This window comes from Pseudochaenichthys georgianus, chromosome 22, assembly GCF_902827115.2.
Source record: "Pseudochaenichthys georgianus chromosome 22, fPseGeo1.2, whole genome shotgun sequence".
In the NCBI taxonomy this organism is placed as follows: Eukaryota; Metazoa; Chordata; class Actinopteri; order Perciformes; family Channichthyidae; genus Pseudochaenichthys; species Pseudochaenichthys georgianus.
The window spans coordinates 6,221,784-6,247,925 of NC_047524.1; the positions used below are offsets into that span (position 1 = coordinate 6,221,784).

The 26,142-nt window shown below is 40.3% G+C and overlaps 1 protein-coding gene across 3 annotated transcripts in view; it reads right to left on the reverse strand.

Annotated features, from left to right (window-relative positions):
• Window positions 1–26,142, reverse strand: part of slc4a11 (solute carrier family 4 member 11) — a 160,957-nt gene that overhangs the window by 48,238 nt on the left and 86,577 nt on the right. For 2 of the 3 annotated variants that reach the window (XM_034112256.2, XM_034112259.2), the window contains exons 2-3: window positions 15,656–15,706; window positions 10,087–10,206 (exon numbers count right to left, since the gene is read on the reverse strand). In XM_034112256.2, coding sequence (XP_033968147.1) covers window positions 10,087–10,206; window positions 15,656–15,706 — 171 coding nt within the window. Of the gene's footprint in view, window positions 1–10,086; window positions 10,207–15,655; window positions 15,710–26,142 lie in introns of all 3 variants that reach the window. The other variant, XM_034112257.2, reaches the window with a different exon arrangement.

The window sequence follows — 26,142 nt, forward strand, 5'->3', positions numbered from 1 at the left end:
AATGGTTTGTTCTATAAAATGTCAGGAAATACTGAAAAACATTGTCATGGGCAAGGTAATATCTTTGAATGTTTAGTCTTTACAGTCTGAAACCTAAACACATTCACTATACTATGCTATTAAACAAGATAGGAAGGACATTTCTATATTTAACAGGCTGAAACCTTTCCTGACATCTTTGCAAGAAAAATGACCTTAAAGAAATAAAATGTTACTAGTAAAAATGTATTTCGTGTAAGTCTATATTGACATGTGTATTTTACAAACTAAACCTTTAATTGATCTTAATAAGAACGAATATTAATAGGCCAAGATTCAGAATGTGTATCTTGGGAAAAAAACAACATACCAAAAGAAAAGATAACATAACATTATAGAAAATGGTAAACAAAATGATCTTTTATCTACTTCTTAAGATATTATGTTCATGTTGGCAACCTACTAGGACAGAAACAAGCTCTGAGAATAGGATATCATTCTGGAAATGTATTTTATTTGAACATTATTGTGATGTTTTATTGATTTGTTCCATTTTATGTCTGGGTGAAACGTGTTTTATGCAACGGTTATTCCCTTAACAATTCCATGCAATAAGGAATCTGAATACAAATACATTTAACAATTCCACAACAATTTTAACAATTCCATGCAATAAGGAATCTGAATACAAATACATTTAATAAATATATGTCAAATGTAGCTTAATGATCTGTATTTGCATTTAAAAGCATGCTTACGGTGGCCCTGAAGTGCAAGACACCACAGCATTTCAGAAAACACAACAGCATTTCACATTGGACGGAAAGGGTATTCCTTTAGGGAGAACACTTGTTTGTGATTGGACAGAGCCAGCCAGAGAAGCACTGCTGTGATTGGTTGTTTTTGCTGCCAGTCAAGAAATGACGCTTCGTGATTGGTCAACACCCGACAGCTAACTATGTCCCAACACATCAGCCGTTAGCACACACTCAGAGCTCACAGCTCCTCATATCTGTTCAGAAACTGGACACAAGTTAAACATGTCATGGCGAATACAGTCGCTGCTTTATTTATGTCTGTATGACGTTGTTGTGAGTGTGGACGGAGCAGCAACAGGTTAGTTTAGCCTGATGGATCCGATTCCATTCAGAAAAAACACATTTTAAAAGCTTTTCGCCTGCCGTCTTACGGCCCCTACACACGGCGGCGTGCGTTGCCGCTTCAACGCTTCTGCCCATTCACTTTGAATGGGGTGACGTCACGATTTGCCGAACTGCATTGTGGGAGCAAAGCGTAGCTTCTCTCGCGGTGCTCGCTGCAAAAGTAGAGCAATGTTCTACTTTTGCCGCCTCGACGGAGGCGTCAGCCAATCAAATCCCGCATATGCAAATCTGACAATACAAGCGCTAGCCAATCAAACCATGTTGGGAGATTTCCAGGATGTCCAGGATTTCAAAGTTGAGCAATGTTCAACTTTTGAAGCTGAGCTGGAAGCGCAAGCCAATCAAACACGTGTATGCAAATCTGACAGTACAAGCGCCAGCCAATCAAACACGTGTATGCAAATCTGACAGTACAAGCGCTAGCCAATCAAACCGCGTGTATGTTGGGAGAGCCAGACCGCAGTTATTTCCCATATGTCAAATTGAGGAGAAAATTATCGTGGCAGTAGGGAATCACCCGGTACTCTATGACCAGTCCCTCTTTACATACAGGGATACAAACCGGAAGAGCCAGGCATGGGGCGAGGTGGCAGAATGAATAGCTAGCAAGCATAGACAGTATATTTAGCCAGCATGGATGTAGCATGAATGCTTTGCTTTGTATGTCCGGGGCGGGACATTCATGTGATTGGTTGTTGGTCGCGTTGCTCGCGTTGACTCCCCAAGCTCAAGACACGCCCACCGCCAAGCGGCAACGCACGCCGCCGTGTGTAAGTTCCGTTATCTGCAGACTTGTCAAAGCGTTAATTCATGGTTTTTACTAACCGTTATCAGTATGTAGTTGCTTCGGCATCACTTTGAAACGTGTATTATAATTAAATCACGGTCAAATATGTTCATTTTGTTGTAGTTGGTATCTCCCGTAGGATTTACATGGAGATACGCCCCGCCCCCTCTCCAGCGCCTCTTGTTTGAATGACAGGAGCAAACACAGCTGACAGCCGCGGTGAAACTCGAGCGATTAGAGCGATGTGAATATTGGGTGGTCTACCATAGTATTTACATGGAGATAAGCCCCTTAAAAACCATGAATTAATAAAGCATTAATTCTGTGTTTACTCCTGTCATTCAAACAAGACGCTGGAGAGGGGGCGGGCCGTACTCCAGGATATCGGAATCGGATCGATCAGGCTAAACTAACCTGTAGCTGCTCCGTCCACACTCACAACAACGTCATACAGAAATAAATAAAGCAGCGACTGTATTCACCATGACATAGACAATGACATAGACATGTTTTGTACATGTTTAACTTTTGTCCAGTTTCTGAACAGATATGAGGAGGTGTGAGCTCTGAGTGTGTGCTAACAGCTAACGGCTGATGTGTTGGGCCAATCACGCAGCGTCATTTCTTGACTGGCAGCAAAAACAACCAATCACAGCAGTGCTTCTATGGCTGGCTCTGTCCAATCACAAACAAGAAGTGTTCTCCCTAACGGTACGTCCACACAGCAGCTTCAGAAGAAACTTCCACCGCTTCCAACGCTTCTCTGCCCATTGACTTTGAATGGGGATGACGTCACTTTGCCTCGCTTTTCGCCGAACTGCATTGTGGGGGAGCGAAGCGAAGATTTCCAGGATGTCCAGGATTTCAAAGTTGAGCAATGTTCAACTTTTGAAGCTGAGCTGGAAGCGCCAGCCAATCAAACACGTTTATGCAAATCTGACAGTAGAACCAGAGGAACCAGGCATGGAGGGAGGTGGCAGAGACAGTGGGTGAAACTGGTAGGTTTTCGCCTGTTTGGGGAGTTTATATATATATATATATTGCTCGCATAAAATCCCCGGGGTTTTTTGCTTTGTATGTCGGGGGCGGGAGATTCATGTGATTGGTTGTTGGTCGCATTGCTCGCAAAAAATCCCCAAGCTGTCAGACACGCCCAGCTCCAAGATGTTCAAGATTTTTGAAAAGCTGCTGTGTGGACGTACCGTCAGGAATACCCTTTCCGTCCAATGTGAAATGCTGTGGTGTTTTCTGAAATGCTGTGGAGTTTTCTGAAATGCTGCTGTCTTGCACTTCAGGGCCACCGTACATGCTCTCATCAACAGAGCATTCAATAGTGATGGTGCAAACTCTGAAATAAAGATCACAAGTAATAACCACTAAGAATGAGTGGTTAATATAGTATCGCATTAGACTAGAAACTAGAAAATGCGAAAGCCAAGAGAAGAGAGACCCTTTTTCTAAAAGTGAGAAAAAATGTCGAGAGGCGAGTCTAAATGCTCTCATTGAACAGGGATTGGAAGTTATCCGCTGATAAGGTTTTAATACACATGCCTGTGGAGCCGAGGCGAGCGCTCAGATAAAGCACAAAGGTCTGGATTTTCCCAGTGACGGAAAAAGGAGGAAAAAGCTTTTATGTGAGAAAACAATACAGGGACAAAATTAGGTTTCAGTCCCTTCACTAGCAGCCTCAGTACCCTGCTGACTCATAAAACAGTCCGTCATTGCCGTTACATAAGCACTTATCGCCGTTTGCTGTGGGGAGGACGTTATTAGGTTACCACGGGCTTTCCTCCTCTGCTCCACGTGATGCACTATGGCGGCTCCGTCTGGAAATCAATCAGTGCTTAACCCCTCCCTGCAGCCATGGAAAAAGCAAGAAAACCCCCCTTTAACAAGCCAATAAGCCCTAGGAAAGCACCAGGATGTCATAATATCAATAAACCAGCCACAAGTGTACATTTCGGAGTCTGCAGGAAAAAGACCGGGGCTTTGATTCCAACGCCAAACACCTTGCCTTTGTGCAACCCTGCAGGCGGTGGAGTGTAGAGCCCCTACCTCTGAGACGAGGCTGTGGCAGGGGGCACGTGTCGGGTGCAGTGGATTTGGTTCTTCAAAGCCTCACAATCAGAAAGCACGGCTGGGCTGATCCGCTTCCAGAGGGGAGAGCGAGCCGCGGCTCTAATTGAAGTCAGGCTGCAGCCGTGAGGAGATATTCATATATTCATATAAGATTACGTCGTCCCCAATGATCACCTCCTTCTAATGGCCTCTGTACGTCTCAATATACTCTGTGGCTTAGAGTAATCCTGGATCCTTTCAGGGTTTAGGAATGAGGCAGAGGAAGTGTTCAAATGTGACACCGGTGTGTTTCCTTATTTGATTATATGGCACTGCAACTGTTGATTGTAGCCACAAGTGTTGTGTTATTTTCAGAGTAGAGTGTTGTTTTATTATTTAAGTCTTTAAGTGACTGACGATGGCTGAATTACATCTCTGTCCTTGGGTTAGGGCTGGGATGTGTTTAAAACAGTTTCAAATATGTGGTAGAATAATCCCAAATAATTGTGATGCTTTATTTATTTACTCTTTCTTTATGTCTGGGTGAAACGTGTTTTATGCAACCGTTACAATTCCATGCAACATGCAAACTGAAAACAACATTTACTTAATAAATAGTAAATACATATCAAATGTGCCCTAATGATCTGTATTTGCATTGAAATGCATACTCTTACCAACAGAGCATTCAATATTGATTGTGCAAACTTTGGAATAATAATTGGTGGTGTATAGAAAAACATTGAATTCGATACCACAGGTTAACGTTTCCTATCCATCTTTTGGACACTGCTTTTGGTTATTTCATTTAATAAAGTCAGTATAAATCATCAGGTATGCATCTAACAGATATGCCTTCTACCAACCTTATTACATGGATTTTGGACTTCAACAAGAAGTGAATCATATCAGCCTAAAAATATAGGTTTTTCAGTATGTATATGGTCTGCAGAGGCTAAAATCCCAAGGCTCCCTCCAGCGGGGCTGAATATGGTGACATAGCTTTTTATAACACGCTTCTATTCACACTTGAGATCAGAAACAGTTGTCTCCAAAAAGGCCCTTTTCTGTTTCATTAACTGCAGATGATGTTACTTTAAATGAAGTAAACCTCTTAATGGTAAATGTTTTCAATGGACTTTTGGTTTTAGTTTCAAGATGTCTACACTACTATATATCTACTGTATAAAACAAACCCCACACAATTATCAAGGTCAGGTATTGACCTTGGTCCAAGCCAAAATCCTCAAGTTCCCTGAGAGCGACGCCTGTCCTTCCTCACGACTTTACCACTTGAGTTTTCAGCCAAATTGATTGAACTGAAATGGAACAGAGCCCAGCGCTGGCAGGAATATAATCATGAAATAAATTATATTTATGGAGAGCGTTTGACAGCTTTATGGCAAAGTTCTCTGAAGAGAGAATAATGAATAAGATCATGTCAAAACCATTAACAAAAAACAAGAGACAACAAACAGAATCTCTGACAACATTCCCACTAAACTCTTCCATTAACCACACTACAACATCCGCTTGAATAACTGCTATCAATCACGCACGGTTTGATATCTGCCTAATGCCACTTACACCCCGATACTGAGCAGAATTTATATCTGACTCTCCGACCTTCACACGTACTTCCTGCAGACACTTCTGTGTATGTGCGGAAAGAGCACGACCTACCAATAACCAAAAACGGAGAGAACACAGATAATAGAAAATTACAACATATATTAAATCTGAATCGATCTTAGTTTGGCATATTAGCAAGCTAAAATGTTCGAACGTGCATTAAACACAAACAACAGCTGGGACAAATGTCAATCGTTTTGAACTATTTGGAAGGAAACTAAAATATTGGAAGATTAAAGTTTTGACCGGATGTGAGTGATAGATTGGAAGTGCAACATATCCAATATAAAGCCTATTGGCTTGTAGGGAACAGCAACATCCTTAGGATACTTTGTCTAGAAACCGAAGATTTCTGTACAGGATTTAGTTTTGGATCCATCAGTAGATTTTTATTTATTTTGCCAGATAAGTGACATGTTTGACCTGCTGGTGGCGGGAATCAAGAAAAAGATGCTCAGCGAAGTCCGTAGGATTTCTCCTCTCAGCACCATGGATGCAGGATAGCATCCTGATGGTGTAAAAGAATAACAATAGTGACTTCTGTTGAAGGCGGGCTTGGCCAATCATGATTCATCTGCATAGATCTCACTACACGCCAGTTTGTTTAAGAATTAGAGGTACAAATTATAATTTAGTAAACCCCCTGAAGATGTTTCTGCCTCATTCTTTTGCATGAATTTATTAAGGTTTAAAGTATTTACTTAAATGCATTGTGATCGTCCCCGACAACCAGCAGAGCATTTTACATTAAATAAAAAGCTAAATAAAATAAATAGAAAACATTATAAATATGATTATGAAATGAGACGGATGAGCACACAAAAACAATTTACTTTTTAAAAGATAAAAAAACAACAACTACTGAAGTACTTTAGAGGCACAGCTGTATTTGTGACATTAAACTCAAATGTTAAGGTCAAGACTGAACGCTGTCCCAGAAACCAGGCATGAGACCAACGTGATAAAAGCATCCAAAGCACGACTACATTTGTCATGAAGGAAGACACAGTTTGGATACATAGGGAAAGAAAATAGATTCATTATAAACAGACAGATGTTTTTCAAATTAGTTAGGAGCTGCTCTAATCTCTAAGCTATTTACTTTCCACACCACTGCTTATTTAGCTAGAGAGGATGTGATTAAAAGTCCTGTTCAGAGTCCCATATTGATTTGATACGGTGGACATATTCCACAGAGGTTTGCGGATGTTGAATTATAAATAACATTACAATTTGTGACATCAATTAAAAGCAGCAATAAGCATGCAAACAGTTAAGCCCCTGTCACACTGTCCCGAAATTGACACCCAATGGACACACGATAAAGGAAATGTTCAAATTCGGCTCTGATCGTAGCAACATCGGGCCATTCGTGAGGGCATCTAAGCCATCGTATGACCGCCGGTGGAGTTTCTCAGGCTCCGGCAGCAACTTCGTGAGCCACTCGTGAGGGCATCTTGTCAAATCGTGTCATCTTCGTGTTATCATCGGTGCATTCACCCACACTCTGATCGGGGCGAATGCCCGATGGCACCGATGATAACAAGATGCCCTCACGATGGCCTTACAAAGGGCAAAATTGACACACGAATTCAACACGAAAATGAACCTTCGCAAGGTCCTTCGGCAATTTTTTGGCATGTCAAATATGTTGCCAGCGCTCACGAAGTTGCTGCCGGAGCCTGAGAAACTCCACCAGCGATCATACGATGGCTTAAGATGCCCTCACGAATGGCCCGATGTTGCTACGATCACAGCCGAATTTGAACATTTCCTTTATCGTGTGTCCATCGGGTTTTTTATTGCACAACAAAATCATGTAAACATGTTATGTAAATAACCCAATTTGTGTTCTGTGAAACTAAAAAGGATATAATATATTATTTTGAAGGACAGTTGACAGGAAGTTGTTGTTGCTATGGAAACAACAACATGACGGAGAAAACGTAATATGTTCTACACATAAAGACGGATAAAGTAAAGAACAAAGTCTGAAAATATCAGTACAGTCTCATAGTACTGTAACATAATTGTTTTTGGTACTTTCATTGCAGTTGTATGTCTTAAATGTAATGTAAATGTTGCCTTCGTGTGTGGTTCGGGGCCATCTTCGTGCGAAATTCACAATTCCATATTCGTGTGTCCATCGGGTGTCAACTTCGGGACAGTGTGACAGGGGCTTTAAGGACTCTGGGGCCTAATGCATGTGACAACTAGACTTAGGAGAAGAAATCTAAAGAAAATACATAATCAACATTCAGCTGTGCTGTGAAGCACTGGTGGTGTGTCAAACATTATGAACCTGTGGCCGAGAAAACTGCCTAGTGACAACAGTAACAATTCAACATTTTACATGTATTTAGAGGAGGGGTTTTGTGGTATAAACGCTACAAAATGGGGTTAAAGTGTTTTTAAAATGTAAATGCCATGGGCTGCAATTAAGGGTGAGTGACATGGTCATTATACAGCATGAAATAATAAAATATATTGCGGCCCTGGATTCATTGATTTAAGTGTATAATGTTATTTCAGGCAGTGTTTGATTCAAATATGTTTTGCATCAACGTAAGGAAGCTTTTTGTTTTGTCTTTGTGTTTACTGAATGTTTTAACTGTACCTAAAACCTTCAAGCATGTCAAATCATATCCAAGTGTTCATGGATTCTCGCACACAACGAGCCATATTCAACATCCTAGGATTAAAACACAGAAGTACAATGTGTTGGAGCGCTAGCCAATGGAAGCAAGAGTGTTACATATTGATATCACTTTGAACTTTCTGATGTTAGCCTTTGCAGACCATTAAAATGCACAAAAAGCTACAGGAAAGGGAAAAACCCAAAAAGCATAAAAGGGCCTCTTTAACATTTATAGTAATACGCATTGTCAGTATAATCTGTTCTGCTCAGTCAGTTTACACTCAAGTATTTTGCACTCTTATTTTACACCTGACATTAATAGCGCCTGTCCAACTTGAAAGAGATGTTCACGGTTGTATTTTTTCCTCTAACTTGTTCCCAGCGTGAACCACTGACGCCCTCTTGTCAGACGCCTTAAGTGTTACTATGTATGGAGAATGAGCCCGAGTGACATGGTCAGCTGTCACATTCAAAAGGAAACGGGCATCTCTCTCTCTTTCCTTCTCTGCCCGCGGTGCACCTTTGACTGTTGCCTCGGCAACAGTAACCTGTTGACTAGCGCGTTTTTGGCGATGAGTTCAAAGTCACCCTCACCTGCAGCTGATGAGCTGTCCGTCAAGTCAACACCTGCCACCGGGCTCTGGTATGGACTCCACACAGAAAATAGTTTCAAGAAGAGTTTTTTGTTGAGCATTTCTCTTTTGCTGTCTTCCTGAATTATGCCTTGGAGATGTGCCATGAATGCAGACACACTGCCCTTGAAGAATGTGCCTCATGTTATGATATAAAACATCTCCTGGCTGAAGTGCAAGGAGTAGAACAAACGTGAGCGGGTGATATTGATTACTCGGTTGAACCGTGGAGGAGATTATTGTCTGGAAGAGAAGAAATCAGAGAGGCAGCTAGCCCAATCTGAAGCTCCAGGTTCTTAATCATTAAGTAACACAAATAATGTAAGATCCCAATGACATTACAATTGTGTTTTTTTTTAATGCATATATAAGGATTGTAATATTTTGAAAAACCTAACGACATCCTCTAATATATGTACGGTGGCTGACAGGTGCAAACAAGCTACAACGGCACAAAACATTTCCATTAGGAGAAACACGCTGCAGCCTAATTTAAAAACTGAAATGTGCCAAAAGACATGCATCTTCCCCAACTTGAAAAAACACATGCAGGGTTTACTAAAAGCGCTGCATAAATGAAATGCTGCAATTACAACACGCTGCAAGAAACACAAAACACACCACAAACGGAGACATTAAAAGTGCTCGTTGACGTTCAGGGATTATAAAAGTTGGCACGGGTTAACTACGTTAGTTAGATGGATCTGCAATAATATTGGAAGGAATCATCGCTCCAGTCCCTAAAAAGTGCATCACTTTTTAATGACCCCGTTTCCGTAGTTGTTTTTATCTGCTCGCAACTACAGGGGGTTTCTCCTAATGGAAATGTTTTGGGCTGTTGTTGCATGTTTGAACCCGTCAGCCACCGTACATATCCCCATTTCACTCTCTCTCAAAAAACTAAAACATTTTCACATATGAAAACAGATATGCTTAAATCTATTCTATTCGAAATGATTCAATACTATATTACTTATCAACCCAAAGTATCCAAAATGTAAATTTGTTTGTAAGAAATAAAAAAAGGAAAATATAAGAGTTTTTTTTTAAGACTAAAGGATTTCTACTTTTACTTAAGTAAAGAATCAAATGACTTATTCCACCTTTGTATATTCCAATCACCTCTATTATAGAACCTCTATAGTGAATTTCGATTTGACTTTTTGGCCAAACCCTGCTCTCCCTCTCTGCACTGACCTGGCCCGGGGCTGAGCTGGTTGTCGTAGAGGTGAATGTCGTCTCCGCAGGTGATCGGCGAGTCCTGGCCCTCCTCCTGCTGGCCCTCGCTGCCCTCCTCCGGCTCCACCTCCCGCTGCTCTGGGGACACAACAGCACAGGGTCACATGCTGCACCGAACCCCCTTTCATTATTATCATCTTCAGACAGTGCCCTGAACTAAGAACATCCATAACATTCACCCGTTTGTAACTTACAAATTATGTATCACTTCTATTCCAATCTATTTTATTGTATTGTACTGTTGGAGGAGCCTGGGACCTAAGATTTTCATCGATATAACTACACTGTAGCTATGCACGAATGACAATAAAAGCCTTGGATCTTGAATCTGTAAGCCCTGATATTCCTGCGCCACCAGTCTGCGCAACTATTAGGGCAAAAGAACATATAACATAATAACCATCTATCAACATGAATATGCTAATAGCAAGTGTTTTGTTGGCAGAATACGAAGATAAATCATTTTACTAGAAGAGGTTCTATAGTTTGTATTTTTGCTTTTTAACTAGTTTTATACTGTGTAATTATCGACAGCAGGGGTGCCCAATATGTCGATCGCAAAGGTAGTGTGGGTAAACATTTTTTAAATTTTTTGAAAGTTAGCCTATCATCCATCCTTACTATGGCATTTTCCACTTGATTGACATACAGGTAAGCCAGTCAGAGTTGTATTGTGCCATACGGGTTCATGCAGTTATGAAGGGGCCTCACCTCCTCATCTGAAGCACAAATGCAGCGCACTATTATGCGCTTATGCGGCGCAATTAGCGCACCACAGTTTATCCGCCGTTTAGTCTACTAGCACCCCCCCCGCCGCGCTCACGACACAGATTGGGCCCTGTAGGTAGATCTTTTGGGCTTGGTCATTTTAAAAGTAGCTCTCAAGCTGAAAAAGTGTGGGCACCCCTGATCTACAGTATTAGTGTATGTGTACAATGTTGTCTTTGCATTGTTCTACAGCTGCAGCAGTTAGTTGATGGATCAATTAGTTGATCAACAGAACATCAATTGCCAACCATCTCAATAATTGATGAATGTTAAAGACCTTTTTAATGCAAAAGTGGCAGAAAATGTTGTTATCAGCTTCTCAGATTCCCTGCTTTTCTTTTTTTTCTGCTATTATATAAAACTGAATATATTTCAGTAATGGACATTTCAAGATGTCTCCTTGGAAACAGGGATGGACATGTTTCACTATTTGCTGACTTTTCAATAGACCGAAAGGCAGATTTAACAGTAATGAAAATAATTGCAGCCCTACTCTGTTGTGCATATGCATTTTATTATACACATATTTTACTTGTTTACATCTGGAAAAGGCCTTTTAAAATACATATAGGGTCCTGATGTCACTATAATCAGAAGCTGAAATGTCTATTCTTATTTATTAATGAATATAACGCAGTGCTGGGGGTAAGCAGAGGATCTCTAAGCCTAAAAAAGAAATAACAAATGATCAAAGAAATGCTATTAGTTTTTGGTTATTTGGATGTGAAGACAGGTCTTTCATGAATAAGCAGGTAGACATGTTTTTCTGAATCGTTGGACAGGGTTTTCTTTGGTAGAAAGCATCACAGCCTGGAGTCTGTTTCTATGACTCATCCCATTTTCTCTGACACAGCAGCCACTTAAATCCAGAGCTACAGTAACTAGCCAGCTCCCAAATATCATCCCGCGATGGTCTTGATGCGACGAGAACTATCCCCGTGCTCTTTATCTGCTGACCTTATCTGTCGGGAGGCCTTCATTTCAGTTCATTCAGTTTGTCTTGCATCGGGATCATCCCTCAGCACTTTACATTATTTGAACCTCGCTGTGTCGTCGCCTCGCTGCGTCCCTCCGTGCCTCAGACTCACCGGCTGGGCTCTGACTTTCAAATCACCTTGGGAGGGAAGAGCGGCCGCCGAGCACCAGCAGCAAAAACCTTTTACCTCACAATACACCGGTATAAATGTTGTATTTTAATATGTACTTATTAGTGTGCCAGCCCATAGAGTCCTATTACTGTATGAACCCGGAAATGTTGAGTACCCCAAAGTTTTATGTTAGGAATGTATAGTAAGGGTCCCCAGCACATAGACACTGCCGGATGCTCACTTGCATATGTTGGGCAACTTGCACTTTTAGTATAATATGCATTCATTTGCATTAATTAGCCTGTGCAGACAATAGTACAAAAACTGGCTTGGACGATTTGGAACATTTTGGAGTGGTTTTGGAGGTTATTGAAATAATTTCTGACATTTGCAGTATCAAAAATGGCAGTTTTAATCAGCAAGAGGCCCTTTTTGTGCTCTGAATGGGCTTATTTTGAAGTAATTTGGGTCGATTTGAATGTTTTAGGTGACTCAAAACTGCAATTTTGTATCCCTAAAATGTCCGAAATTGATTCAACATCCTCAATATATCTCAAAAACTACCAAGTGTGCAGCTTTACCATATATTTACTTGATTAGCCAATCATCTGCAGATAAACTAATATATCATTTAAATAGGTGATGAATGAAGATTAACATTACATCAAAACAGAGCAAAGAAGAAAATATTTACATTTGAGAAGCTGGAGACAATGATTAATTGTTTAAAATGTGTTTTTTATTCATTAATATTGTTTAAACACAACTAGTTTTAAAGGTTTTAAACATGGATGGATTAACACCAGTATGACATAAATATTAGCGCGCTTTGATGAGTAAACAAATCTTCTCGAGACATTTACAAGATGCTTTTTAACTGTGTGAAACTTTGCAGGATTAAAAATGATGATGGCAGCTAAATGACAGGGTTCCCCTCAGAGCTTTTAAGTGGCGACGGGCCACCACGCCTGAATTAAACACCACCTCCGCTAAAAAAAAAGACATCCCGCTCCAGGGAAAAAGGCTGATTTACTATTTGAAGTGGCAAATTCCACATATTGAATAAGTGTGGCTATTGTTCCTTATTCATTAAGTAAATAGATCACAAGATAAATTGCGTCTGGATTTAAGTGGCTTACAACCTCTGCTGAACATTTCCCCCGGGGATTCCTTGAACAAAGTCTGAAAAATGCACAAATTCACCTTAAAAACAACCAGTCGAGTTACTCTAAGGTGTATTATGAGGGAGCATTGAAGATAAAGAAAACTCAATAAAAATGTCTTGATGTATTGCTTAAAGGGGCTATTAAGCTCATTTTCAGCTCCATATTTGTATGTTGTGTCTCTGCTGGGACATGTCTCCATGCTTTAATGTTCAAAAAGGTCTTTATTTTTCTCATACTGCCTGTGCTGCAGCACCTCGTTTCACCCTCTGTCTGAAACCAGAGCCCAGTCTGCTCCGATTGGTTGGCTGGACGGCTCTGTTTTCATTGGTTAACCGCTTATAGATGTCCCGCCCCTTAGCCTACACGTACAATGTGTTGCAGCGCTGAACAGTAGAAGCCTTAGTGATGAAAAATAATAATAGAGCCCCTTTAACATCAGACAGGCAAATGCATATCTCAAAACTATCTCCACAGCAATTTGTCTGATAATATATTTTTTTAATGGACCCAAGCCTAAATATTCTTCACAATCTTTTTGCTTTTTCCCTCCTCTGTATCTAGGTCACAAAGAGAATAATTTAACCCAAATTGAGCATCCGTAATCACATTAATAGTTGATATGACTCAGAAACACATCAACTATTAACGCACTGATAAAGAACATAATGACACAGAAGGCACTGGTATAATAGCATCACTTCTACAGTGCAAGAAATACAACAAATATTATATTTCATGTCACCCTGCTCACAGCCCTTGATCTCCGAGTGCATTCGGCTTCCCGTCCCACCCCCACTAATGAACCTTTGAGAAGAGACAATGGTGGATAATGCTTACTCGCCTACGATAATGTAATCACATTTATACCCTGATACAAGGTTTCCTAATAAAGACAGTTATGTTGGGCTGCAGCAGGGGGCCTTGTGTTATTCTGCCGACTGAATTGGTGTGTTGCAGGTCGGGAATAATTAGCTGGGGGAGACGGGGAGCTCCGACGCACGGCAATTCTGTCCTGCCTGCTTGTGCTGCACATACTAATTGGGTACCTCTCCTTGGCTTGAAGGTAATGAAACCGCCGTTATCATTACAGCAGAGCAAAGTTCATTATTTATATCCAAATGCAGTGGAGTGTGAGTCTGTGCAGCAACACTAATCTTAAATCACATCTTTCATTATGGATATATTCTACAGCAGACATTATAGTGCAGTGCAGTGAGTCCGCGTGGGAAGTTAGCATCGTAGCATCATCCCTCCTAAAAAGCCCATGGGATTTTTTTGACTGTGGAGTATTGAAGAAAATAAGCTCTGTGGCTAAGTAACGCTTATGTTACTTTCATGTTTTGTTCAGCAGGACAATCCCAAAATACTATCATCATATTTATAATTTTTGAAATGTAAATCACCAGAAGTATAAAGCTAACGTAAGGCTACAAACAAATGACGCCAAGGTTGCATGACTTTATGACACCGCCGCCAGCTAATATTTGGCATTTAGTCATCTCATTACTCAGTTGTTAGCAACCGCATTGAAAAGACACCTAAAAGCAGAAGTTCATGAGTTGGGTTTTTACTGACATATTTGATGTTGCAGAAGAAAACGTGATAATCTCCTTAACTAGTGTTAACCACAGACCATATGTTAGGCATCTAACCAAAACACGTTAAAAAAACCATTGGCTTCAAGACAAGAGGCGCTTTTACACCAAGAACTTTGCCGTACTTAGTTCCCAGTACTTAGTTCATAGGAACTAAAGAGCAGATCGCGTTCACACCGGAATAAGTCCCTGAGGGAGGATTAGGCAAATGAAGCCGCTGACGTCTCTTCTTCTGCTTTGGGTTTACTGGCAGGCCGCAAACAACTTCACGGCGTATACTGCCACCTGAAGTCCCCGGCCGGAAGTCTCCGGAGGTGGCCTTCCGAGTAAATCGCCAGAAGCGCCGACACCTCCTCATCACTCCACCGCTCCCATGTTTTTTTTTGTGTTGCCATAAGTTAGTCTCTCTGCGTTGGTGTGCGGGGCTAATGCTAATAATGCTAATGCCAGCAAATACAATGGTGGCTTCACAAAACTTTTCTGAGTTTTACGGGGCGTGGTTTGCAATCTGCCCAGCCAATTAGAAATGGGAACCTTTTTCTCCCAGGAAAGTACCTACTCTCTAGCAGGGACTAAAAAGGGGGTGAAAAGGTTCGCAAAAGCAAAGTTGTAGTTCCAGATCTTTTTGATGTGAACGCAAAATCCCAGGAACTATCGGAACTATTCCTGGGAAAAGTACTCCGTGAAAGCGCCTAAGGGCACGAGACGTGCTAAGATGCTAACTCTTTTCCTGGTTTAGGACTCATTCCTACACCACTTTATTGGCAGCAAATACATGCGAATAATAATAGGATCACACTTTTAATCTCTCACTCATGGATGGTGCTTTGTTTTCCAATGTGGAAATGTGTTTTAAATTCAATTGTACGTTACATTGATGCAGTATGTTCTGGTGTTGGCTCAGACTCACCCATTTCCTGAAAGAAGTATCCATTCTTGGACATCCCAGAGGGAGGTGCCTCTGCTGGAGAGAGCAAGACAGAGAAGACAGTAATCACTGAGGTGAACAGTAACAGGCCCTACAGGAAGCAAGTCTTCATTTCTAAAATCAGAAACATATTATTTGTTATTGTTTTAAACAGTACATTGACGGTATGAGAGTTGGTTTAAAAATATGAGCCATTATCAGACTTATTTAGTCATTTATAATGGATGTTAAAGGGAAAAAGACTTGCAATTAAATGTAATGCATAACATACACCCTCAAAGCAATTTACACAAATTGCATTCAATCATTCACTTACTCCCCGCTGTGAGATGAATAAAGGATTTCTTAGTATCTGTCACCTATTGGCCATTAGGAGACATTTTAAAATGTACTTACACTGCGAAAGGTTTTCATGACTGACATATTCGTGGGACTGATAAACGTTTTGTTTTGTGAGTCCTTGAAATGAAACGGCAAAGACACATCTTTTGAAATTAATCTCTAGGAGACACATTTTAAATCCTCTATGATAAAGGTTTGGTCCGATTAAAGTACAAAAAGATCTTAGTTAAGACAAACAAAATAATGAATTGTTAAGTCAACAAAAGGCCAGAATATTTGAAAAGAAACAACTACTTCAAAACGGAACTTGATTACACATTTTGTGCAGTTGATACATTTTTTGTCAAATGACTGACTTGGTTAAAATAAGAGAAAGATCATGGTCATGAACTGCGAACAGGAATCAAAGGCTTTCCTTATCTGAGTCGTATATGTTGCCGTCCATAAACCCCGACCCGCTCCTCTGCCAACTTTGCGACTATAAAAGGTTTTTACACAGTTCTTCCTCCCTGACTCCCGACAGTTAGATTTCTAAGGCTGCTTGAGGTCTTCGTTGCTTAAACGTACTTTGTCTGATGCTTTACAGTCTCCTAAATCACATGCTTTTTGGTCTTATATATGTGACTACAGCAGACACAAAAAATGTATCCGCGGCCTTCAAAAAAAAGCAGCGTTTTTCCTCATTAAAATTCCACGGATGCCTCGGACATTTTATAAGGGCTGTGGTTTGGACCCAGCCATCTGTTGCATGTAAAGATAGCGATAAAGCATTTTAAATGACATGTTAAATCCTAAAAAGAGCCAAACCAAAACATTTATGATTATTCGAATAGCGAAAATGTTGCCGACTAATGTTTTCAGCGCTAAATGATTGTGTCTAAGTCCAAACTAATACTAAGAGACTGAGTCAGGATTGTTATACCTGTTGCTCTGAATGATTAGCACTTTTAAACAATGCTAAATCTTCAGTGACAACCACCAAAATGGTGGAGCTGCCTGGCTTTACTCTGTCAGTCTGAGAATACGAATATGAACAGTGAATAGTATATTGTGAAGTACAACATTCTCCTAATGAGGCCTTAGCTGTCAAAGGCGCTGTGTAAGAGTGAGCACAACCCTGCCATTCAACCAGAAGGCTAAAAAAATAAATCCCTCATCAAAATAAAAGAAATGTGCAGGCTTCACTCCTTCCATGTTCATTAGGTAAGAACAACATGTTCACAGTCTTTTCATCTACATAGGGTGTGACTCTGCTCTTGCATTCAGAGATGTTCCATTACTGAGTGGTTGCTTCCAGGCAGAGTGCAGAGCATTTTTATAAAATGGTGGATATCTCATTTTGGAATTAAAGTTAATCTGGTGGAGAGCTCCACTACAAACGCACACAGAGAGAGACGGGGAATTTAGAGTACGACGTTTCAGGGTGTTTGTCACGCGGCCGTGTGGATGCGTGCTGCATGCGGATGGCACAGAGGAAGATATGGAGAGGGGATACTTTGAAGGTTATTGAGACATGCTAAAGAAAATAGAGGGGGGGGGGGTGTTGTGCTACTAGACATCAGTCAGGCTTCTCTTTCACATTCAGCCTATGTGTCCATATTCATCCTTTAACCAAAGATCTACAGCATGTCTCGCCGGTTTTTAAAAGACAAGATATACTTTATTTAAATCGTAAAGCACTTTGAATTGCCGTGGGCTGAAAGGTGCTGTATACCTTTGTACTGTTTTTATTACAGCAGCATGTTCAAATAATTGCACATCATTGGAAAAATAAAAAGAGTAGAAATTAAACAAACATTTCAAATTAGAAATTAAAACGGAAAAAAAAAGTCAAAGATATACTATTTGACCGTGACGGATACAAATCTGTACACTGACAAATAAACACTATGAAGGGTGAAATTACAGCCAGACACAATTGAAAAGTAGGACATTATTTACATTAAGTGTGCAAGGAATGGCACATTAAAAGAAAGTTATCAATTGGCTTTGTTTACAGAAACAACCTGTTTATTTCTCTGTGAAATGCCAGGGGTTTCCTGCAGTGTTTATCTCCGATGTTGCTCTGTGCCTCGCTAGGTGGTAAATCATCAACACACACACGCACACACACACACACACACACACACACACACACACACACACACACACACACACACACACACACACACACACACACACACACACACACACACACACACACACACACACACACACACACACACACACACACACACACACCTCTAACCCTGATAATGAGAAACATCAAGATATTTCTCAAAGGATTCTTTGATGTGATGAGCGTACAAATACAGGATGCAATTTTAATTATAGAAATGTTCCTTTAGGAAAAAAAAAACTTAAGAGTAAAATAACTGGGGATTTATCTATCCCCATAACAATTAGCTTGTTTAATCTACACAGGTAATCATGTAGCTGCAGTAAAATATATTGCATTTTTTTCTAAGTCTCCCTGTCTGTCACTTGGGATTTATCAATTTCTTTTTCAAATCTTCCCGGAGGAAATGGCTTCAAACTATTTCAAACGAATCATTTGAAAGTTTTGTGTGTATGTGTTTTCTTGCTGAGAGTTTGGGGAGAAGATCAATTCCAATCACTTGTCTGCTCTGTAAATATGAAGATACCACAAGGTGCCAGTTAGCTTAGCACAAATGCTAAAAACGAAAACAGTAAACTTGGCTCTGGCCTGGACCACGAAGCATCAATAATGCCCTTCAATCTAATACACGTTTGGCTTTCAAGGGAGCTGAGCAGTAATGATAAAACATTAGTACAGTAAAACATTAGTACAGTAAAACATAACAGTCAGGGACGTAACCCCTGTACAACTTGAATTTACACTTCATTTTCTGTGCATTTGTTGTTGTTTTCCAACAATATCATTTTGTTATATCCAACGACAGGATAACAAAAAAAATGTTAGTCAGTGAATTTAGTTTGTTAGTTGTAGTTTTAGACATTTGGTCTCATCTAAATGTCCGGCGAAAAGAGAATTACAAAAAGTCCCCAAAACGTATGAACTCTGGCTTTAAAGGTGCCCTCTTATTTTCAGGGTCATTTATTGTATTTTGTGCCACTACTGCGACATGTTTTAATGCGTTATTGTTCAAAAAGCGCATTTATACTAATAATACATGGAGCTTCACAGTATTCTTTAAAAGATACACATCCTGGAATGAGTTCGAATGGAAGACATCTTTTTATTAGCCCTGAGAAGCGACATTCAACTAATGCTAAAAGTATTTGAATGGTCATAAACCTTTACTGTGTGTGCCTTACATATTCTCACATTATTAGCTGGTGATTCGCTATGTGAGGCTTGAGGATACCGCACATCCGTCATTCTTTTAACCATAAAGCATATACACCGACATTATTATTACTCCTTGCTTTATAAGGAACATGCTTCCAGGTGGGATAACTGTATCGTATGGTTTTAAAAGAAATTCTAACAAGAAAAAAGGAAATTTTTCTTTAGTCGTACATCGTACTGCGCCGAAGAAAGTTAGTCGAACTAAAGTCCCCAGTGTTTTCCTTCAACACGCACGCACGGGAACATTTGTCCCAAATCCTCCTCTGCATTTCTGAGTGTTTGATTGTGATGTCAGTCACATAAAATACACTTTCCTCCAGCATCCTGCACACCACACACAGGTGGACCTCATCCCTGTCATGCAGTCTGCTAACCTGCAGCTACTGCATTAAACATTTCTTTCAGAGCACAGTCACTCAGCTGGAATATGAGCGTGATAGATACACAACAATTTGTTGCCATGCATTATTATCAGTCCAAAATCCCAAAACGACCAATTAAAAAGGCTGAAATACGCTTTACATTTTTCGCATTGACCAGCAGCAACCACATAATTTACCTTTCTTCCTGAACAATGTTGTAAAACCATTTAATAATGATCAAAATAGTAACTGTATTGTCAATAAACTAATATTACTCCTGGGCAAACAGCTAAGGATTACAGGAGCAATATTACCTTTTTTACCGTGTTTAATAAACGGGCCAATCAGGTTCATAGTCAGGTTCATATTTGTACGTCGTGTCTCTACATGTCTCCATGCGTTAATGCTCAAAAAGCTCTTTATTCTTCTCATAATGCTGCAGCACCTCTTTTCACCCTCTGTCTGAAACCAGAGCCCAGTCTGCTCTGATTGGTTAGCTGGCCGGCTCTGTTGTGATTGGTCAACAGCTTAGAGATGTCCCGCTTCTTAGCCTATCACGTCAAATGTGTTGGAGCGCTAGCCAATAGAAGCCCGAGTGTTACATAGTCATGTCACCATGCTAAAGATGTGAACGAAGGATTCAATTGAAGGCGTTTCAGGCAGGGCGGGAGCGTGGGAGAGGAACTTTAGATGTTCGCCTTTGTAGACCATTTACATGCACACAAACCTATATAACACATTAGGGAAAGTGAAAACCACAATAGGGGAGACCTAAAACTGCACTGTCGAAAAAAGGACTGAAGAAAAGTTACGTGAAATCAATAAAACATTATTTACAAAAAACGACTTTAGTCCTCTCATCATTGAACAAAACTAAATCGTTCTCTCTCCTGGAGGAGTTCTTCTGTTGAACGTATGTATTTATCATGACAGCTTCCTGAGACTTAGAGCTGTGATGAGGAGCTTCATCAGGAATGCTCTGCTTGTGTCGAGCTCTTTGGCTCTCAGTGATGCAGAGAGAGGTCTAGAGGACTGCATGTTATCCATGTCCTGGCTTTTCTAGATCAATGACAATACAGCAGCAGACGCAGAGGATACTCTGTGGAAACAACGAGCTCCACTTTATAATCACATGTAGTTCTTAACTTCACACTTCAAGTGAAATATACAAGTGTAGTCTCTTGAATAGAGTCACCTGGTATATCCTTTTACATTTTAGCAGACTATAAACTCCTAAATGAGCTGCAGGTGAGACTGGACCTTTTGTTATGGTTGTGTCTTCGTCTGCTTTAATGAAGTGCACACACATGCAGACGATTGTTGGACAGGGCTGATTAAAGACCTTTACATACTTCATGCTCTGATGGGCTGAGGCTCATTAGCAGTCATGAGGGATAGTCTGTTGTGAAATCCGAAGCAGATTGAGACGATCAAAAGCGTCAGTGAGAACTAAACAGCTACAAGGACACCTGGGACGTGTGACTCTGCACACCATGCATTCATTTTGACTTCCAAACTAAAGCACTATTCAGAATACTTCAAAATGGATGTCTGTAACAGCAGTAAATCAAAGGAAGCATGCACATGTTATCTGCTGTGTGGAAAGGGAATATGCATTTAGAAACTGCTTAACTGTTACATCCTTATGTCTCAGTGTTAAAGAGAGAGAAATGTGGCTTAGAAAATGAATACAAAATCCCCTAAAACTATATCCTTATCTTCATTTAAATATGTGTCATATGGCATATATTGAACAAAAAATATATATTGAAAAAACTAAATCAATGAATGTTGCCTTAAATGTGATTATTTCATATTTTTTGTATGGTTACCACAGATGTAGGTCACACTTACACTATTTTAATTAACCATATAAACTATATAAAATACTCAGATGGAAAACATTATCACTTCATACCTTTTCGTTTAACCGAGCAATGATATTCTGAACAATCTGTGCTGTTGTATTTGCTGTAAAGTGTCTCTACTGTAGGCTATTTTTATTATATGTACAGCACTTTGGCTCGACCAAAAATCGTTTATAAATGTGCTATATAAATAAAACTTGATTTGATTTGATATTCAGCAGATTAGGATATTTAACATTCGTGCATAATAAGCTGTGTGTACAGTATGTGTGTACAGTATGTGTGTGTGGCGTGGCAGGAAGCTAGCTTTGCATAACACACACGTACCAATCAGTACCGACGACATTCTGAGAAACAGAAGTCAGATCTGTGCAGAAGCCGCACATACACCGAAACAGAGCCATGCAACAACATGCTGTCCAATGACAAGAAACCTATTGAGATTCAGTGTGGTCCCTTCTGCAGATTCACCGTCCCCTGATCTACTCCGCTGCACAATGCGTCCCTTTGGAAACAGTGTTCGCGAACACAATGACAGTGTTTGCAGCGTCACACCAGATGTGATGCTTATTGGATGGATTGGTCAGCACATTGATCCAGGTCTTTGGCATTAAGTCCATTTCAATTTGACCAAGTTATTGAAGATTTATTTTGTTTTGTTGGGTTTATCTTCCATTTTACTGTTCAATTACATTTCAATTATACGAGAGAAACGGTAAGGTATTCTAAATGAAGAGAAATGGAGATATCTAGAGACCTAAACAAGGGGACATCTTGATTATGAGCACTTTTACTTAATTCTCACAATAGTTCTTAATCGTGCTTTGCTTCCCAAAGCTAGGGGTAGATGTATACATGATCATAATGCAATCTACATATTGCACGTATAAACTGCCATTTGAAAAACGTCTAAAGTGCTGCAAACATCGCGGGGACTGCATCTTGTGTACATACAGTATGTTTCAAGATCAATTCTGTGACCTTCCTTTTCCACATAGGTAGAATCTAACCCTCTAAATAAATAAATGAGCAGTAACTAAAACTCAGGTTGCCTCTTATCATTTACCAAAGCATGCAGATCATCTCAAAGCTACAACAAATGAAGCATACTGTATGTAAAGATGAAATTCCCCTGCATATTCGATGTGCAATATTTATTTTTAGGTATTTCGCAAGCAGTTATTGGATCCTTGTTTATTTTATGATGGAATAGGTGCAAAGGGTGGTAAACAGAAGTGAATGCTCTTACAGGAAGGGAAGACTTCTGTTGTTAGATTGACAGTTCTTGATAAAAAAAATAAATAAAAAAAGTCTAATAACCGGCTGCAGGCAGGAAGTCAGAACTGCTTAAAATAGTGTTGCATCCACGTCTCACCCCTTTCACTGATACTCAGAATCAGCCCTTTTATCGTTGCTCAACATATACATGAGGGAAATATATGTCAGTCTGCTGAGTTTAAATGTCACAAAGCACAGGCAGGGCAACATCTGCTCCGCTCATCACTTGAAGTAGTGCCACAACATGTCACATGACAAACTCTTTCTTCCTGATACACTCAAACCTTCCTCTAATTGCATTAGTTTGAGGACTAGTGACACAGCAAGTAAAATATTGTTTATAAAGAAAGATTGTTGCTTTGTTCTTTGATTTATGTCTCGGCAAACACTGTGAAATCCAAAAAAACCTGTGGGCTACAAATCGGACATTCAGTCTGTGTTAAATAGCCTTTTTTGATTCTTGTGTCCTTGAAAAAGAAAGAGAATCTGCAGGAAGCATGACTTCCCACAGCGCTTAAGTACGACAAATAATCAGTATGAGATCAATTCAGGGACAGTGGTTTGGACACCGCAGCCAAAGACTGAGATGAAACCGTGTGTGTGTGTGTGTTCACATTTAATATGATTTACCACCTCTGTTAGCGAGGCACAGAGCAACATCGGAGATAAACACTGAAGGAAACCCCTGGCATTTCACAGAGAAATAAACAGGTTGTTTCTGTAAACAAAGCCAATTGATAACTCTCTTTTAAGGACACTAAAATGTGTCTACGCTCACTTTGACAAGAGATACAAAAAGTATTATTATCTGCAATCACAAGTGTCTTGTTGTTGCAATTTCGAGACAAAAGGCACAATTCCAGCGCAGTTTGGAGCAATTAAGAAGAGGATAAAGCAGCATAAATATATTTTTGGGTAAAAGTGCATTATTAGAGAGTGAAAATTGGATCAGGCTTGAATAATGGCTATCACCTCTAATCCTCTGTAAAAGCAGCAGGAGGTTAAACGTTTAGAAATGCGTAAGAATGACATATACATTATACAATTCATATAGCAAATAAGCTAAATTGAAGTTGAACCTACAGTTTAGAGAACACAAACAAGAGTGAATTTGTGTGCAATATCTTTTTTAATTGGCATGTTTATGAAAAATGAAAAAGAAGCAAGCTTGAGCCTACTGATGATAAATGATTTCCCATAAATTGGTAAAATGGCGTAGAGACAGAAGCACATAAGGTTGTGTATCTGTTTTGCTGGATGAAGATAAGATAATAAAGTGATCATTTAAAAAAGACAGGTCCCTACGCTGTTTGACCTTTGTGTAACAACACAGTGTGTGCTAAGAATCACTCGTTAGTGTACCAAGAAAAGACGTTGCCTTAATTGCATCAAGAAAAGCGTGTTTTGATGTGTATTTAAAAACTCCAACACAACAGGAAGTCAACTTTTACGACCCTTGGTGTGTACATAAACCAGCCGGTTTGAAACTGAGCCAACCTCCCCGTGCAAGCTGATCTATTGCAGGGCGAAGCAGGTACATGCAAAACAGATGCCAGGACCCCCAAGGAGGGAAGAACCCTGGAATTTAAGGGAGAGGGGAGTCCAAAGTGAAGAGGGAAAAGAGATTAAAAGGCCTCCTGCTGGGTTTGTGGGGGAATCTACGAGGGCTCGGCCAGCACCGAGGAGGAGGCCGGGCCTTTTGTTGGCTAATTGTGCCCAGAGGCGCTCCTGGCACCGTCCTCTGAGGGGCGGGGGGGGGTCGCTCAGAGACCACGCGGAGAGGGAACTCCTCCCGACGCTCGTATACACACTTTAAACAGCAGGCCCACATTTGGCCTTCATTAGTCTTCTTTTAATTCTCAAAGAATGTTGGAGAACTTCAGTCGGCATGCTAATTACTAGGGATGTAACGATACCAAAAACTCACGGTACGATAATATCGCGATAACAAGTCCACGGTACGGTATTTATCGCGATATTGAAGAATAAAGGGAAACAATTTATTTTACATTTTTTATTTTTTTTCAATAACATTTATTTTTACAGTTCACGAGCGTGCTCTCTCGTGCTCTCTCGTGAACTGTTCAGACCCGACGGGTAATAAGGGATTATGACGGACATTTTACGATCCTGACTGTCAAAATGACGGACAGCGAAAAAGTCTAACGCCACCTCAGTGGGACGGAGAGATATGCTTTGGCCATGGGTGACAGCAGTGGGTCAAACTGTGCATTGTCTCTCCACCACTTCAAAAAAACAATACAGTGTTTGCCAAGAAGGTGAGGCTTATTGACAGGGCGAGATATAAATATACTGTTGGTACTTGTCAATGTCTCTACAGTAGGTATGTACATGTAGCCCTGTAAATACGATGTCCTTTTGTGTTCTGTTGTTTTATGTTCATGTTGTAACCTACTTGCTGCCATGTTGCACAGGTCTCTTGAAAAAGAGATCAATGATCTCAATGGGACCACCTGGTTAAATAAAGGTTTAAATCGCGGTAGTTTTTGTCAGTCTCACGACGGTATTGGGACGTTTATTTACCGCGATATTCGGTATGTCGTTAAATCCCTACTAATTACACACACGTTGTAAATGGGATTTTACAGTATGTGTTTGCATGGTATTTCCTGAGAGGCGTAGGGGAGAGGGCACACCTACGCATTTTTGTTGTCTCGGGTTTGAACCGGACTGAAAAAAATTTACATTTCAAATTTAACCCATTCCTAGTGGTGGATATGTTCATTGAGATGTTTGGCTTGTGATCCAATTAAGTTTGTTTTTGGGAATGAAGGGGGAAGACAAAACAAAACAATAACCAGCACAAAAGATACGATTAACTAAAATAAAAGTTAAATAAAATAATCATAACTTGACCCTACTTTTAACCTATCAGATGTCAAATGTATTGCCTTAAAGGCGAAATTGTAGCTTAATCTTTGTGGTTCAATAACAATAGACTCAAACTTTTGCACCTCCATCTGGACTTCTTATTAGAAGACAGCAAACTGCAGCTTCTCATATCCTTATCCTGTCTCTGGGGAAACTCCTCAGTGTAAATGTAACTGCTTGCATTTGAGATCTTATCCTCTCCCTCAGCACATAAGGCAAAATCCATTTGAGTCTGGTCTCAGAACGCCTCCTGGAGATCTACCCTGCTGCTGGGGCCGCTCTATAAGCTTTCTCCCTGATAAGCAGAGCCAAATGGACGGACTGATTACTCAGGTAGAAAGACACCCCGGAGGATCTGTGCAACGCTGCAACCACAGAGCTGTTCACAGGCAA